The 19,527-nt window shown below is 32.1% G+C and overlaps 1 protein-coding gene across 1 annotated transcript; it reads right to left on the reverse strand.

Moving 5' to 3' along the window:
- Positions 1-7,549: 7,549 nt before the first annotated feature.
- LOC137627444 (cuticle protein CP575-like) lies at positions 7,550-8,605 on the reverse strand. The gene is made up of 2 exons (XM_068358531.1): positions 8,502-8,605; positions 7,550-7,960 (listed from the first exon to the last, which is right to left on the reverse strand). The coding sequence occupies exons 1-2, from the start codon at positions 8,511-8,513 to the stop codon at positions 7,706-7,708; spliced, it is 267 nt and encodes an 88-aa protein (XP_068214632.1). The 5' UTR covers positions 8,514-8,605; the 3' UTR covers positions 7,550-7,705.
- Positions 8,606-19,527: the final 10,922 nt, after the last annotated feature.

Here is a 19,527-nt window from a genome sequence, read left to right on the forward strand (position 1 = left end):
TAGAGAGAGATGTGAAACTTGTGATTGACGACTTCAATGCTATAGTTTGAAGGAAAAATCAAGGGATAGAGTATGTGATGGGTGCCGAGGATCTTGTCGAAGTTGCAAATGAAAATGGAGCACATTTCATAAGTTTCTGTTTAACAATCTTATCATTGGAGGTACTCTTTTTCAGGACAAAGGTATCCACATATATACATGGACTTCAACATGAGGCTATTATAAAAATCAAACAGATCACATCGCCATTAATAAAGAGAGAAGGAGGACTAAAAAATGTAAGAAGCTAAACAGGTACAGATATTGGTAGTGATCACCCGCTCCTCATTGCCACAGCGAAATTAAAACTGAGAGAACTCAACAGAAAGGTAGATAGAATACTCTCCCTAGGTTTGATACAACTACGTTTCTAAAAGATGAGTACAGAGAAACATTTGCAATTGAATTTAAGACTCATTTGGAGTCCTAGAGACTTTAAGAGATGGAGAACAGACTATTAATGAAGAATGGTGTGATATTAAGAACATATATAAGTCAGTTGGTAATGAAGTTTTGGAGCACGCAGTTACAAGGAGGAAGCCATGAATATGAAATAATACTTGGGATAATGTAAAAAGAGATAAAGACAGAAATTGATTGCTGAAAGTTTTCGAGGAAGTCATGAAAAGTGAGAGATAGAGCATGCTAAGTATTCCAGTATTGATAGTGAGGTCAAAAGCAAAGCCAAGAATGACTGGAGAGAATATTTAGACAGAAAAGCAGATGAGGCTGACAGAGCTATGAATTCAGGGAGTGGATATGGTTTAAGAATCGCTAATAGAATTATTAATGAAATCTCTACTGGGGCAAAGAAGAAGCATGTACCCATCAAGAAGAGGGATGAATCTGTTACAACAACAGAAGATAAAGAAAGACTACGTTGGGTGGAACACATTAGTGAGGTCATGAATAGGAGATACGAAGGGAATAATTTCATTGATAAACTTGAAGCTAATGAAGAACTTGATGTGCTCATGAATGAATTCAGACGAAGCTATCATTAAAAACTCAAGAGATGGAAAGCCCCGGGATACAATGGAATAATTCCTGAGATGCTGCTAGCTGAAAACGAAGTGACCCCCAGAATACTTACAAGATTATTTTGTAGAAGGTGGTATGAAGAGGAAAAACCTGAGAAATGGGAGTTAGGAATGTTGGTGAAAATGGCAAAAAAAGGAGACCTAACTAATTGCAATAATTACAGATGTATCACAGAGAGATGAACAAATAGGATTTAGAAATGTAGGAGTTTTACCCACCCAATTTTTCAATTTGAGATATTTTGTAAGGCAATACATAGAATATAGAAATCCACTTATGATGGCATTTGTGGACTATGGGAAGGCCTTTGATAGTGTGCAACGAGCAATTTTTGGAGTCCTGCGTTATTATGGAATTCCTCGTAAATATACGAATTTAAGTAAGTCTGTTCATGAGCATAGTAAGTGCAGAGTTAATGTTATTAAAGTCCTATCAAATGAATTTCCAGTGAACAGCGGAGTACTCCAATGGAATGTGTTGTCACCTATGTTGTTTATCCTCCTCATGGATTTTGTAATGTGTAGAACAGTCGGAGATTGTAGAGAAGGATCGGACTGGATTGGCAATAGGAAATTAGAAGACCTAGAGTATGCTGATGATGCTGTCCTTATTAGCAGAACGCCACAGGATTTGCAATGCTTGCTTACCAGAATGCATGAAATATCGCACGGGGTTGGGCTCAAGATAGATAGAAGAAAGACAGATGATGAGAATAGAGTATGAAATGGAAGAGCAAATATCAGTGGAAGGAGACACGATTATAGATGTATCATTAAGAATTTAGGAACCATGATCTCCAATAGAGGGTCTTTAGAGTTAGAGTTTCGTGGAAGATGAAAAAAAAAAAAAATCAGACAATGGCTACGTTAAGAGAAATTTGGAAATTAAATTACCTTTAACCACATATAAAAATCAAACTATATACTAGTTTAGTGAGATTGGTGTAACTGTATGAACATAAGTCATGGTACGACAATGAAATAATCTCCAACAGATTTAGTAGATTTGATAACAAAGCCCTCAGAAGGATATTGGGAGTTAAATGGCAGGATAGAATTAACATTGAAACTATACGAGAGATTACTCGAGAGCCATATGTGGATGAGATCATGGTGATCTTCGTACTCCCCAAGAGAGCTTAGTTCACTAAACATATAACTGGGCTCCACAAAGCACTAGAAGAGTTGGAAGCCCCAGGCCTACATGACTGAGGACCATGAAACGTAAAGTAGGGGATGATGAATGGAGAAGAATTAAATAAAGAACTCAAGATAGAGATGACGTGCGCAATCCAACCGAGGCCCTTAGCATCAACAGGCGTAGGAGGAGATTGTGATGTAGTTATATAGTACATAGAATTTATGTATAATGTACACACACACACACACACACACACACACATATATATATATATATATATATATATATATATATATATATATATATATATATATATATATATATATGAAAACATTCCCAATTTCCTATTTCAATCAAATGTGCTATTCGAATCTCAAAGTATATCATATAATAATTAACATGTACACAGAATAATTTATAATGATTTATAAGTATTTTCCTTTGAAACATAATTTGAGCACTTTTCTAAAAGTATTGCTAATCAATTGGTTGTATAAATTAAGAAATATGTCAATATGAATATTCAAATTATTTTTGTTTAAGAATAAGGAATGTTATTAGAAATCCATACATTTATATTGGTATTTGTATATCTGAAAATATCTTATCAATATTTTATTATTTTCAACATAGTATTTCTTCAATTGAATTTATGTATGTCGTCAAGTACTTTTGATTAACAAGAATAAAGTTTGGTCAAGTAGAAATAATTAACTTATCAATTATAACGGTATTGTAATGATGCCATATCTCAAAATCATTGCCCTGAGTTTTTAGTTTTCAGTAACCACATTTAGTGACGTAACTATATGCTTCATATAATTGTTAACGGATGACCAGCCCAGCTTATTTGAATTTCTATTTTTTTTTTCTCAGTACATGACATCTAATTCTCCATTTTTTTCCAGTCATCGGAACGATTTTACTTTAAGGAAAAGATGAAGAATGTCGATACTAACATAGAAATGCGTGTAATAAGTATTATGTATATCCAGATCTAAACTGTTTGATTTATTTACTTTTAAAGCAGGCTATATGTTTAACTCAAAGTGACAATGGCACTACCTACAGCTATTTTAATTCTGGAAAGAATACAGATCGCAAGGATAGACAAAGTTCCAAACCCTGTACAGTGTTTATTTTTGTGGCCAATAGATGACTTCAGCTGTGTCTTTTCAACATCCTTGACTGGTTCCAAGAGAACAGCAAAGTACCAAACTGTCCTTTCCCCGCCCACCCCCTTAATTATTGGATTTTCATTACTTAATTTCTGTTGTTATTTGAGTCACTTTTTCTATCAACAAAACACACATTAGCTTGTGATTACTACTGGTCATATTTGTTGCAATTCCCAAAAGAAAAATGTCCAAATTATAAGGAATATCACAATTTTTTTTCTTTGGTAAACGATCGTTACTTACTTAGAGCTACAGGGGTAAGGGAGAGCGAGACAGTGGTGGCACATTTTCTCAAATTATTGCTAAAATTTTCAAATTAAGCACCAATTTTGTCAACTTTTTAAAATAATTTTCATAAAACTAGATTATTATTAATGCGATTCATGGTTTCTCGTAAACGATTGATGTGCGCAACGCAGATAGCCATGATTGTTACAGACGGAAAGGCACCTCACCAGTCTCCTCGAAGCGGGGCGTAAGAAGTTTTGATCTAAGGCCAATAGATGGCCTCAGAGGTACCTTGTCCTAACTAAATAGCGAAATAATCGCAAACCACGTGCTGCCAAAATAAGAGAGGGGTTGGTATAGAGACTATAAAAACGAACTTCATGAATGGTTTAACAATCGTTCCCTCATTATACATGGATATTTTTTTAAGATAACGTTGTGAATTGTTGTAAGTGATATAGATAGCAACTTCTTTTCACTTATCATTTGATTTAAACTTCCTTAAGAGATAAGAACTCATAGAAAATCAGTGTCATTCCTTAACAAATTACCCAAGTAACAATCATCAGCGTAGTTATGGCTGGTGTGGGAGAGTGAGAGACAGCGGTGCCAGATCTTTTATTCTATTGAAAACGACACAATTATTTTCCAGAGTAAAGGCATTAATTGAACACAAATAACAAATCAATACTTTCCTAGATATAATATATTTCGATTATTGTATTATATTTGTACTCTACATCAACACATAGATTACGTGAAATGAAAAAATGACACCTTTTCTTTCAAACATCTGCTCAGAGCTGCGTCGTCCTCCATGAATTTGTAATTGTCAGTAAGGACGTTTCATGATGTAATATAGGTCGAAAAAACACCCTTATGGTTAGTTCCCAAACGTAATGCGGGTTGATAAAGTCGCATTTGTGTCATATAAAGGTTGAAAAGGGACCTTATAGGGACATTTTCATCTGCCGGGTTGATTTTTCTCTTTGGCCTCCCGATAGTTATCTATTATTTCTTGATAATATTATGTTTATATTGAATAACTTTTATATAAGTTGGTAAAGAGCATACCTCACAAAACATACGTTAATCGGATATATCGGCTATGTTAACCCTGAATTCCATCTTGGGAACATTATTAACTATTTTTCTTAACATTGCCTGATAAATTTCACAATGCAAGGGTCTAAACTCTAAAGCATGTTCTTTCAAGATTATAGGTAATGAAACTTCGGTAAGCTAACCCAATACCGCCATGAAAAATGGATACAACAGTGTACAGTTCAATATTTTTATTTCTGCAACATCGTTGAACGTCGTAACATTATGAAAATACTATCTACCTTGTGCATGCGCATTATAGCTGTGATGCCCTGATACTATATTGTTCACAAATGATTTGCAAATATTTCTTTCTTGCTATCCAATAACTCTTTACAGCGCATAAGGATGACACTGATACCGAGTTTGATCTTGATTCAAAATTATTTATAGTTTGTTAATGCATGTCATGAAGATGAAGTTCAGATTATATTAAAAATTTGATTTTTTTTTGTAACTTGATTTGTAAGTGTAAATTACTCTCCAATATTTATGATCTGATACTGCGAGTTAAATGGCAAGGCAAAATTAGAAATGAGACTATAAGAGAATACCAGAGTGCTCTATGTGGATGAAATCATGGTGGAGGATAGATGGAGATACGTTGGGCATGATCTTCGCGCTCCTCGAGAGACACTAGTTCACTAAACTCTAAACCGGGCTCAACAATTATTTAAAAGCTCAAGATAGAGATGAATGGTGAAATGTAACTGGGGGCCTTTGCATTAATAGGCGTAGGAGGAGATGATGATGAATATTATATTTAGGTAATGCAATATTTAGTATGTTTATCTTAAAGAAACAAGAGAGGAATATTGATGAAAAGCTGAGAGATGAAAAGGTAATTTCACTGATAAAATTTTCATATCAAGACGAATTGCACTGTTGTACAGCAATGTATAAAATATAGAAATCCACTGTTGATGGCATTTGTGGACTGAAAAACATTTGATAGTGTGAACCACCCAATTTTGTGGGGAGTCCTGCGTTATAATGGAGTTCCTCTTAAATATGAAAATTTAAACAAATCTGTTCATGGGCATAGTAAGTGCAAAGTTAATGTTAGTGGAGTCCTATCCAATGAATTTCCCATGAACAGTGGAATATTCCAAGGGAATGTGTTGTCACCTATATTGTTTATCTTCCTCATAGATTTTGTAATGCATAGAACAGTTGGGGATGGTGAAGAGAAGGATTTAACTGGATGGGTAATAGGAAATTAGCTGACCCAGAGTATGCTGATAACGCTGTCCTTATTATCAGAACACCACAGAATTTGCAATAGTTATTTACCAGAAGAATGAAATGTCACAGGAGGTTGGGCTTCCGATAACTAGAAGAAAGACAAAGATAATGCGAACGCAATATGCAATGGAAGATGAAATATCATTGGAATCGTTTAAATATTTAGAAACTCTGATCACTAATACAGAGTCTTAAGAGTTGGAATTTAATGAAAGATTGAAAAAAGCAAATCAGACAATGGCAAGGTTAAGTAGAATTTGGAAATTAAATCGCCCGAAATTACATATGAAAATTAGGCTATATATCAGTTTAGTAATGTCGGTGTTACAATATGGACATGAGGCGTGGTATGACCATGAAACAATATCCAACAGATTTTGTAGCTTTGAGAACAAAGACGTAAGAAAAATATTGGGAGTGAAATGGCAGGACATGATTAGAAAATAAATGAAATCAAAAGAGAGATTACTCGAGTGCTATATTATGATTAAATCATGGTGAGGGGTAGATGGAGATGGTTTGATCATAATCTTAGCGCTCCCCATGAGAGATTAGTTCATCAATTATTTGTTTTGGCTCCACAAGTCACTAGAAGAGTTGGAAGACCCAGATCTACATAGCCGAGGACTATGAAGCGTGAAGTTGGAGATGATGAATGGAGAAGTAATGATATAAAAGTTCAAAAGAGAGACGACCAGCTAATTCTAACCGAGGCCCTTCGCGTCAATAGGCGTAGGAGGAGATGATGATAATGAATACAAAATATTGGTCTATTTTATGTCTATCTCCAAATACTATCACTTAAAAGTCCAAATATTTATCATTCATGTTGGCTTAGACCGGTATAGATAACCGAATTTAATAGGTAATACACAATTACAATGGTAAAATTATTGCATATATATATATACATATATATATATATATATATATATATATATACATACATACATACATATATATATATATATATATATATATATATATATATATATATATATACATATATAAACATTGATCCTTTTCATCTCAGGATGTATGGCTCGAGAGGATTCTGCCTTCTCAGTTATTGGCAAAATCTTTTAGAAATGAGTTTGGAAGGCTGATCATTCCAGATCGCTTTGTTGTAAAGTCCCGGAGTTAATTGACCCTTATAATTGCTCAACGGAACATTAACCGTATATGTGCACTCTCCATATATATATATATATATATATATATATATATATATATATATATATATGTATATGTATATAAGTATATATATATATATATATATATATATATATATATATATATGTGTGTGTGTGTGTGTGTGTGTGTATATATGTACATACATATATATCTATCTGTATATATATATATATATATATATATATATATATATATATATACACACATATATATATTCATATATATATGTATGCATATATATATGTTTGTATATATATATGTATATATATATATATATATATATATATATATATATATATATATATAAATGATTACTACGAAAATTTATAGAGCTCATTACGTCATTAAGGTAATATAAGTGAATAAAAGTAAGCCATTGGTTATTTGTTATATCTCTATATATTTATATAAATCTCTCATATAGAATCTCTATGAATCTCACTTGGTGATACATGAACAGAACTTCTGGAAAGGAAATAGAAAGACAGTCTTTAGGATGGATACATGATGAGGACTTTATCCGTTTACGAAGGACTTCAGTTATCGTCTTCGTCGTCTGCGTCGGGAACCCTGGGGACGACGTTGTCCTCGACGACTCTGTATCCGAATCTGTCAGCCTCGTACTTGACGTAATACTCGTTGCCGTCAGGAGCGGTCCAGGAGTATTCCCCTTGCACGGCCCTTCCAGGCTGGCCCTCCTGCTCCTGCTCTTGGTCGTCCAACTCGAAGTCCACGATGTCATCGGAGGGGCGAGCAGCAGCCAGGGCCACAAGGCCAAGGGCGATAAGGAGCTGAAACACAAGGAAATGACGGGAGGGTGAGATTGAAGAAATTTGCAAATAGATATATTAAAAAAAGAAGAAGAAAAAAAAAAGGATTTGAATGACTAGGAAATTCAAATATAATGTATACTTCCTCAGTGTTCGAAATTGCAAGATATCTTTTGAATGTATACACACCACCGTCGATATTGGGTTTTGCCATACGACTATGGTGTAGTATAGTCTAAAACTTTAATTACTAGCTTAGATATTATTATGAAATACGTCAGCATCATATTTAAGTAATTATTGTTGATAACCGAAAGATTTGGGATCAATATATGATGCTATAATACATTATTCATTAGTAAGTAAATTCTTAGTTTTACAACTCAAATTTTAACTATTTCTATTTGCGGAACTCCCAAAAAATATAATTGAAAACAGAAATAAAATTGTCAAAAAAGTTTTGAAAATCTCATGCTAGTTTAGTGGCAATTACAATAATCCTCCTTCTCTATGTGCACTAAGGATTCTTCTAGGCTTACAGACACCAGTGTTGTTTACTTACAAGGACCTTCATGTTTGCTTCTGAGGTTTCAGGTGATCTGTGTCTGAGGATAAGACGCCTATCCTTTATATAGATCTCAGACAATAAGTAACCAAGCAAGACGGGTCCCCCTCAGGCGCCTCTCCTCCGAGGGAGGTGGGTCGACTGCCTCCTATCCATTAGCGTACAGCATCCCCTTCTCCTCCTGTGCCTCTCCTCCCAAAAATCTCGCCCCCGCCCCCCTCCCTGGTTCTCCTTCGTAACTTCTTCCCTGTTTTTACTCTAAATGTTTATCTCTCCTACTTCGTCTTCTCATCCTTCTCTGCCTCTCTTCCCTACACACCATCACCGTCCTTGCCCTTCCTCCCTCTTATCTCTCCACCCCTCCACCTCTCGTAATCCCTTTTTCATGGCAGAATTTATGCAAAACGGAGGGAATTTTACCCTGCTTTGTGCCAGATCCTGTCCTGCCGAAAACAGGAGCCATGGGATTCGAGCTTTTTGCTGAGATCCTTTCGTTTTCACCGAGCTCTTCAAATGGACTCGTAAAAAGATGAATGAAAGGAGCACAACAATATATGAAGTGGAAACAGAATAAATAATTCCTCAAAGCAATAGTATTTTACATTCTCTCTAATGTGTTTAAAATTTCAACCGAGACATAGGATTAATTTAATGCGATATAAATAAATTCATACATAAAAAAGTTCTTTAAAAAGTTCTATCCGGTTAGAAGATAATATTTCAAGAGACGCAAGAGAATTATTATGTAAATATATGTAATTGTAATATGTAATAAGTAATATGTAAATATATCACGGTTCTTCCCGAAATACTCATTTGGAGTTTTAACTTTGATAAGCTAAGAATGGCTATAGTTGCTGCAACATCTAATTACAGCGATAGGATATCAGACATTACGTTAAGGAATTTGGTTATCAATACCGGGTTTAGACGCCAGGAAGATTATATAATATTTGGATTACCAAGTTATAGTATTTGGAGCTAGATGTAGCATTGGCTGATTATCATATTACCTAAATATAAATCATACATATTTAGAGCTAGTTGTACTTCATCTGTATAACATAGCATTAACAAATTATGAATAATTTTGAATCAAAATCAAAGACACTACCAAACCCATCTCCATGAGGTGTAAGGCTATATATATATATATATATATATATATATATATATATATATATATATATATATATATATATATATATATATATATATATAGAATCAGAATCGAGTATATACCTACCTATAATACCTTAATGTCTACAGATGTCCAGAAATTCCTCTTTTTTATGTAAATAAAGTTTTACTTATGCCATTATTAGCTATAATATTACTTTTAGTACTGATAGTAAGTTTTATGGATATTATTGGTATAATTTTTAAGGTTTGATTATCAATTTCTCTTTAGTTTTCGATTTCAAGTTTTAGCTATATCTTTAATCACATTGCTTTATTTTTATATTCTTCATTTGTTGACCGAATGCCCCAATTAAACAACTTAAGGAATAGATATTTGTTTGAGGCTCGAGGTGAGGGTGGCAGGTTCATCCTTGCCAAGATTCTTGGAAATGATGTGTCCTACCATGCAAGTGGCATTTTTAGATTTATTTCAGAAGCAGGTCTTCTGAAAAATATTTAACTTTTATTACATTCAACTTTTATGATTTTAATTGAATACTCTTTTATTTTTTATTTTATTTTATTTTTTATTTTTGTATACATAAATTAAATGTTACCGACGTCAATGACCTTAGATGTCAGGATGCCTGAAAACTTTAAATCAATCAATCAATCATACTTGCGTTAGGCTTTATTATTATTATTATTATTATTATTATTATTATTATTATTATTATTATTATTATTATTATTATTATTATTATTTTTAGAAGCAGTAGTAGTAGTAGTAGTAGTAGTAGTAATTGTAGTAACATTGTTGATTATGATGATAAATATTTTTCAACTACTGGTTCTTTCTGTGGATTATTATATAAATATCCTCCCTCGATGTGTTGCATTTAGAATAATAACAATATTATTATTAATATTAAACATCATTATGATAATGATGATAAACCTCTGTTAAATTGAATCGCTTATTTTGACCGATCCCCTAAAAGTCACCTGTACAGACAGATCATAACCAGATCTCTGAGCTTATTAAAATGAAGTTTTTACACCTCCCACCAATGGAACCCCTGATTCCACTCTTATTCTCTTCAAAATTGGACGCTACCCTTCTTTGGCCATCGCTAAAAGAACATTTGAAGGCCGCCAACCTAGCAACATGTTAATCATATCAAGGTTACTTAGGTTTTCCAGAGTGGAGATGTCATTTTTTTTTCCTGTCTCTCTTTTTTTTTTTTTTTTTTTTTTTTTTTTTTTTTGAAGTCCTAAGAAGGCTTATTCCATATAACAAGTGGAATATGACCCTCGGTTCCTTAGCTCAGTAGTAATTACACAATCAGATCCCACACCTATGGTGTTTGGTATTAACCGATTTGGCTAATCCGTGGAGGAATGTGGTTTTATGAGAAACTTGACGGGGTTGGTGTTCGTAATGTCTCGGGCGTCAAATCGAACTACGTGAAATAAAAATGTAATTCTTTAAAATAACGTAAATTCACATATACGGAATTGAATGAAAATATAACTAAATGAATGATGATAGCCTTTGATAATTTACATAACCCTACTTAATCCTACATGAGTGAGAGCCACCTTACGTGCTGGCTATATATTTCTTACATATACAAATCAAATACGTGAATAAAATAATCTGCTCTCATAATAGACCAGCATCGTAAGAATATATATGTATATATATATATATATATATATATATATATATATATATATACTGTATATATATATATATATATATATATATATATATATATATATATATATATATACATATATATATATATATATATAAAGAACACAAATATGACGATGACGTTCCCTTAATTATATACGGCGGGTCGACCAACTTCAGGGTAACACAAGCAGGTTATAATAATTGGGGTTTCAGCATCCTCTCTCTCTCTCTCTCTCTCTCTCTCTCTCTCTCTCTCTCTCTCTCTCTCTCTCTCTCTCTCTCTGTATATATATATACATATACATACATATATATATATATATATATATATATATATATATATAAATATATATATATATATATATATATATATATATATATATATATATATATGTATATATATACATATATATATGTATATTATTTATACTACATATATATATATATATATATATATATATATATATATATATATATATATATATAAGAAGAGGATATTCTAACAATATGTAAGAAAAAGAAATGGACAGGGACACGACATGTAATTTGAATGACGGATGGGTCCCTATAGAGACTGCAAACGAAGCAGAAGATGGTTTGACAAGCTAAAAAAACACCAGTTACTTCATGAACATTGCAGGCGATAGTGATATGTTGCATAACAGTACTTACAGAATAGTGTTCTTTTCAGAAGACATATATGAAATTGCTTCATATTAGTAAAGGGAATCTATCAAAGTTCCTGGTAAGAGAGAGAGAGAGAGAGAGAGAGAGAGAGAGAGAGAGAGAGAGAGAGAGAGAGAGAGAGAGAGAGAGAGAGAGAGAGAGAGATTGAAATTGCATAAGTCATTCTATATATGAAATTGCTGCATATTAGTAAAGGGAATCTATCAAAGTTCCTGGTGAGAGAGAGAGAGAGAGAGAGAGAGAGAGAGAGAGAGAGAGAGAGAGAGAGAGAGAGAGAGTTTGGTTTTCTAACTTCTCTGAGTTACCATAAAAGCAATTTTAGCCTTACTTATATCATTGTGTAGGCAGAAGAGTAATCAGTAAATAGACATATTTGCAGTCCAAACCGCCTGACATTTAGAAAAGCTGCCTTGATGAAAAGGAAAATAGAGTACAGTACAGTATATAGAAAAATTATTATTATTATTATTATTATTAGTATCATTATTATTATTATTATTAATTATACACACAATGCGTTATAGTCAACGCTCATGCATGTTAATGGTATCATCCATTAAAAGGTTAAATTTCTAGTCTTAAACACTAGTTATTATGACTAATTATTGTCTACATAATTCTTAACTAATTGGCACACACATGGAAACACTCGCGCACACATATTTACTTATGTATATTAACATGCATATGTATATACATATATATATATATATATATATATATATATATATATATATATATATATACTTATATATATATATATATATATATATATATATATATATATATATATATATATACATATATATACATATAAATAAATAAATATATATATATATATATATATATATACATATAAATAAATATATATATATATATATATATATATATATATATATATATATATATATATATGCTTACTTCTACAGACGTATCCAGCAACCTACCAAAAGTATTTGTTGTTAAGCAGTTGATCAGCAGAAGAAGTTTTCCTTACGTCTTGAGGGGCATTTATAATCTATGGCACATAAGCTATAATGTGTTGAAAGTCATTAGAGGTTTGTAAGATGAAATATCGATAAATTATGAGCAATATTTCTGCAGTAAATGTGATCCTCAGAGAAGTCTTGTTCATGCTTTCAAAGCTGTCCAAAGTTTTCAGAGGTGGAGAAAGGAGAGATGACCAAGATGAGATAGATATGGGTGCAAGCCTGTGAGATAAGAAAAGATTGGTGCATTAAAATTACTGTAGGTGTGTAATACATTTTCAGATGTATTAGTAATTTGAAATGTGTTGATCAAATGGGGAAGATGGAAAATGAAAAGATTCGTAATTCATAACATTCAAAAAAGTAAACAATAATGCGGATCAGGTGCGTAAAATGAGGTATAGTAAGAGAAAGTAGTCTCACAAGAGTGAATGCGAAAATATTGCAACGTTTAGATATTTGAATCATCATAATATTGCTATTCATTGTACAATATTAGTACAGTAAAACTGAAATTTAATATTGTGAGTACATTTAATTAATAAAAATATACTAAGTTGATCCTTGGAGATACAATAAGATGAAATCAAGGTAGGAAACTGTATGTAATATATAGCTGTGTATAATGGTTGATAAGCTGCAGATATACATTTTGAGAGAGTGTGTGAGTAATGTGTATTAGCGGTCATTAAGCATGATTCAGCAAATGATTGGGGAATATTATGGACTAATGACTTTTCTCTGGAATTATCACTCATTGAAGAACGTGATGTACACACGCACACACAAATATATATATATATATATATATATATATATATATATATATATATACATATATATATAATAATATATATATATGTATATATATATATATATATATATATATATATATGTATATATGTATACACACATATATATATATATATATATATATATATATATATATATATATATATATATATATATATATGTATATATGTATACACATATATATATATATATTATATATATATATATACATATATATATACATATATATATAATAATATATATATATATCTATACATATATATATATATATATATATATATATATATATATATATATATGTATATATATATATATATATATATTTATATATATAACTATATATATATATATATATATATATATATATATATATATATATATATATATATATATATTACATATATATATACTGTATATAGACAGTTCATATGTAGACCTGCTGAGCTCTTATCAAAATCATGTTTTTATGCCTCCCACGGATCGGATCCGTGATTCCACTCCGACATTGAACGATTCTCGTCTTAATAATTGGACTCTAGCCTTCTATGGCCATCGCTTTTGAAGGCCGCCGACCTAGGAACAAGTGGACTATATCAAGGTCACTTTCGTTTTTGCACCAATGAGGTAAACCAAAACAGGAGCGGTTATTGCCCTTTCCCCATATAACATGTGGAATATGACCAGTGGTTCCTTCGCTCACCAGTACTTACATAATCAGTCCTAACAACTATGGCGTTTGACAGTAATTGATTAAGGTACACGTGATGGAACGTGCATGGTTGTATATAAAACTTGGCGGGGCCAGTATTTGTACCAGAAGTAAAAAAAAAAAAAAAAGGTATTCTTGTATACTGATTTTCACATATGGAGATAAGTTTCATACATACTTACATGTATCTGAAATTAAAAAAGGATAAGCAGGAGAGGAAGAGCTTATGGTAAACAAAATGAAATTATGAATTGTAAAATACGAGTTTCTCTAAAAAGAAAAGTTTTTAATTAGATGGTTCTACCAGTACTAACTTGTGCATCAGAAACTTGGAGCCTTATGAAATTCTTAGAACAGAAACTAATTACAACTAAAAGAGTATGTAAATCATGATGAGGGAATAACACTAAAACACAGTAAAAGAGCAACATGGAAACGAGAGCGAACTAGAGTAGGGAATGAAGAAATGACGAGCTAAAAAAAATTTACGGATATATACTGGAATAGAAAGACCATAAACAGACGACGGTGGATGGACATGTCCGAGGGTTTTGATCTGCACTGGAATAGCACCAGCTAATATATATATATATATATATATATATATATATATATATATATATATATATATATATATATATATATATATACAGTATATATGTGTGTGTATACATACATATGTATATATATATATATATATATATATATATATACATATGTATGTATACACACATATATACTGTATATATATATATATATATATATATATATATATATATATATATATATATATATATATATATATATATATTATATATATACTGTATATTGTCCCAGACAGACAAATTATTTCTAAAGCTTTTTTTTTATTTCACGTTCAGGTTCAAGTTCAGGAAACGGGATAAGTCAGAGACAAATCTGATCTTTCAAACTTACATGAATTGCAATGAAAATTTTACATCAATCTTGAGCACTTCAAAAAATTTTCCAAGTCCCAAAATTTTGGATAGCGTCCTTGAAACATTATTTATATGTTATATTTTTCTAATAAACATTAACAAGTGCTCGCACATTCAATGAGTTTACATCATAATTCCTGGGCAAGACTACAGCATGGAGACTAATTTACTTGAAATTCAACATATCACTAAGAAAGAATAAGTCAAAATCAATGGCTTAGGTTGGGTGCCCTTAGCACAACGGAGTGACGCGAGCCTTCTCTCATGGCTCTCCTCGAACTGCTCCTAGGTGTGGCAAACTATCAAGACATGGTCCTTTGGCATCCTGGGGTAGGTGCCATTTTTCCTAGGGGTGTCGAGGTAGGAGTCCGTTCTGTTACCGAGCAGTTCACACCGGTCTCCTCGCTGTTGCCTTCCCACAAAACTGTAAGAACAAAGAGGAGACAGCAAAAAGTCCTCATCAACAGAAATGAGAGGGCAACAGACCTCTGTCGCCAATGGAAGCTGAGGCTGCGTCTATTCTTAAGCAAAGGCAGCAGGCAGAGGTCGTTCACGTGACCCCAAAAGGGGGTTTCAAATATTTGTTACGTGTGACTATATATATATATATATATATATATATATATATATATATATATATATATATATATATATATATATATACATATATATATGTAAATAAATAAATAAATATATATATATATATATATATATATATATATATATATATATGCATTTATGTATATTTATATATATATATATATATATATATATGTGTGTGTGTGTGTGTATGTGTATACACATATATATATATATATATATATATATATATATATATATATATATATATATATATACATATGTGTATATATATATATATATATATATATATATATATATATATATATATATATATATATGTAATTTAAATTTTGATCATTTAGATGTGTTTCCCATATTCAAATAAGCCATATATATTTGATACATGAATGTCTGGATTCTCTTAACGACTTGAGGATGAGAGCCCCAGGCGAAATCACACAAAGACAAGAGCTTGTGACCAGCCGGGAGTCGAATCCTGGTCCGGCTAACTTGTATAGACAGTGGCCAAGTGGTAGTCACAAGCTCTTGGCTTTGTGTGATTTCGCTTGGGGCTCTGATCCCAAGGTTGTTAAGAGAATCCAGACATTAATGTATCAAGAATGTATGGCTTATTTGAATGAATATATATATATATATATATATATATATATATATATATATATATACATATATATATATATATATATATATATATATATATATATATATATATATATATATATATATATAAACTTGCAAACTTTAAATAAAAGCAGTGTAATATGAATATTTTAGTATGCTATACACTGACAAATGATTCACCTGAATAAAGGAAAGGTAAATACCATGATGAGCTGAAGAGTGTAATAGATGAGATCCCAGAGAGAGATATGAAACTTGTGAGTGACGACTTCAATGCTACAGTTGGAAGGAATAATCAAAGAATGGGTGTCGAGGTTCCTGGCGAAGTTGCAAATGAAAAGGGAGCCCATTTAATAAGTTTTGTTCAGCAAAAAATCTTGTTATTGGAGGTACTCTTTTCCAGCACAAGGATATCCACAAATATACATGGACTCCACTATGTGGCAATTACAAAAATCAAATAGATCACATAGCCATTAAGACAGAGAAAAGGAGAACTGAGAAATGTGAGAAGCTATAGAGGTGCAGATAGATATTGGTACTGATCACCAGCTCCTCATTGCCACACTGAAATTAAAACTGAAAGCACCCAACAGAAATGTATATAGAAAACTTAGGTTTGATACAACTAAGCTTCTAGAAGATGAGCACAGAGAAATCTTTGCAATTGAATTTAAGAATCGATTTGTAGTCTTAAAGACTTTAAGAGAAGAGCAGACAATTAACGAAGAAGGTGTAATATTAAGAACATATATCAGTCAGTTGGTAGGGAAGTTTTGGGACATGGAGCTACAAGGAGGAAGCCATGGATATCAAATGATACCTGGGATACCATAAAAAGGAGACAAAGACAGAAATTGATTGGTGAATGTTTTCGAGGAAGTAATGAAATTTACAAGGTAGAGCATGCCCAGTATTCCAGTATTGATAGTGATGTCAAAAAAAAAAAGCCAGGAATGACTTAAGAGAATATTTATACAGTAAAGCAGATGAGGCTGACAGAGCTATGAATTCAGGTAGTGGCTATGGTGTAAGAATTTCTCATAAAATTATTACGGAAATCTCCTCGGGGGCAAAGAAGAAAAAGCATATACCGATCTGAAAGAGATAGATCTATTATAATAACCAAAGATGAAGAAAGACAACGTTGGATGGAACACTTTAGTGAGGACATGAATAGGAGATATGAAGGGAATAATTTGATTGATATACCTGAAGCTGAGGAAGACCTAAATGTGCCCATGAATGAATTCAGTGTCTTTGAAGTCGAAGCTATCATTAAAAAACTCAAGAGATGGAAAGCTCTTGGATATGATAGAATAACTGCTGAGATATTGTCCTAAAATGAAGTGACTCCCAGAATACTTACAAGATTATTTTGTAGAATGTGGCATGGAGAGGCAAAACCTGATGGATGGGAGGTAGTAGTGTTGGTGAAAATGGCAAAAAAAAAGAAAAAAAAAGAAGGGAGATTTAACTCACTGCAATAATTACAGAGGCATCACACTTACGTCAGTTGTCATGAAAATATATAGTTGCTTATTCTACAGAGGTTTGGGAGATAGATCGATGAAAAGCTGAGAGATAATAAAGGGAAATTTAGAAAAGGTAGAAGTTGTACTGACCAAATATCAATCGTAAGATATGTTGTACAGCAATGTGTGGAATATAGGAATCCACTGTTGATGTTTGAAAAAGCCTTTGATAGTGTGCACTAGCCAATATTGCTAAGAGTCCTGCGTTATTACGGAGGTCCTCTTAAATATGCAAATTTGATTAAGTCTGTTCATGAGCATTGTTAGTGCAAAGTTAATGTTAATGGAGTCCTATCGAATGAGTTTCCAGTGAACAGCGGATTTCTCCAAGGGAATGGAATTGTCACCTATGTTGTTTGTCCTCTTCATGAGATTTTGTAATGCATAGAACAGTTGGAGATGGCGAAGAGGGATTAGACTAGCTTGGTTATAGGAAATTGGCTAGCCTAGAGTATGCTGATGACGCTGTCCTTACTAGCAGGACACAACGGGATTTGTAATGCTTGCTTACCAGAATGCAAGATATATCTCAGGAGGTTGGGCTCAAGATAAATAAAAGTAAGATAGTGATGATGAGAACGGAGTATGCAATGTAAGATGAAATATCATTGGAGGGGGTAAGGATTAATGAGGTAGAATCATTTAAATATTTAGGAACTATGATCTCTAATACAGGGTCTTTAGAATTGGAGTTTAATGAAAGATTGTAAAAAGCAAACCAGACAATGGCTAGGTTGAATAAAATTTGGAAATCAAATCGGCTGAAATGATACATAAAAATCAGGCTATATATCAGTTTAATGGTATGACATTGAAACAATATCCAACAGATTTTGTAGATTTGAGAAGATAGCCCTGAGAAAAATATTGGGATTTAAATAGAAGGACAGAATTAGATCTGAAACTATAAGATAGACTACTCGAGCGCCATATGTCAATGAGATCATGTTGAGGGGCAGATGGAGATGGTTTTCTCATGCTCTTTGCACTCCCCAAGAGAGATTAGTTCACCAAACTTTCAACTGGGTTCCACAAGGTACTAGAAGAGTTGGAAGACCCAAACCTTCATGGCTGAGGATTATAAAGCGTGAAGTAGGAGAGGACGATTAGAGAATTATCGATTTAATAGGTCAAGAAGATAGAATTGACTGGCGAAATCTAACTGAGGCCCTTTGCATCAATAGGCGTAGGAGGAGATGATGATGATGATGATGATATTATATATATATATATATACATATATATATATATATATATATATATATATATATATATATATATAT

This window comes from Palaemon carinicauda, chromosome 35 (assembly GCF_036898095.1).
Source record: "Palaemon carinicauda isolate YSFRI2023 chromosome 35, ASM3689809v2, whole genome shotgun sequence".
Classification (NCBI taxonomy): domain Eukaryota; kingdom Metazoa; phylum Arthropoda; class Malacostraca; order Decapoda; family Palaemonidae; genus Palaemon; species Palaemon carinicauda.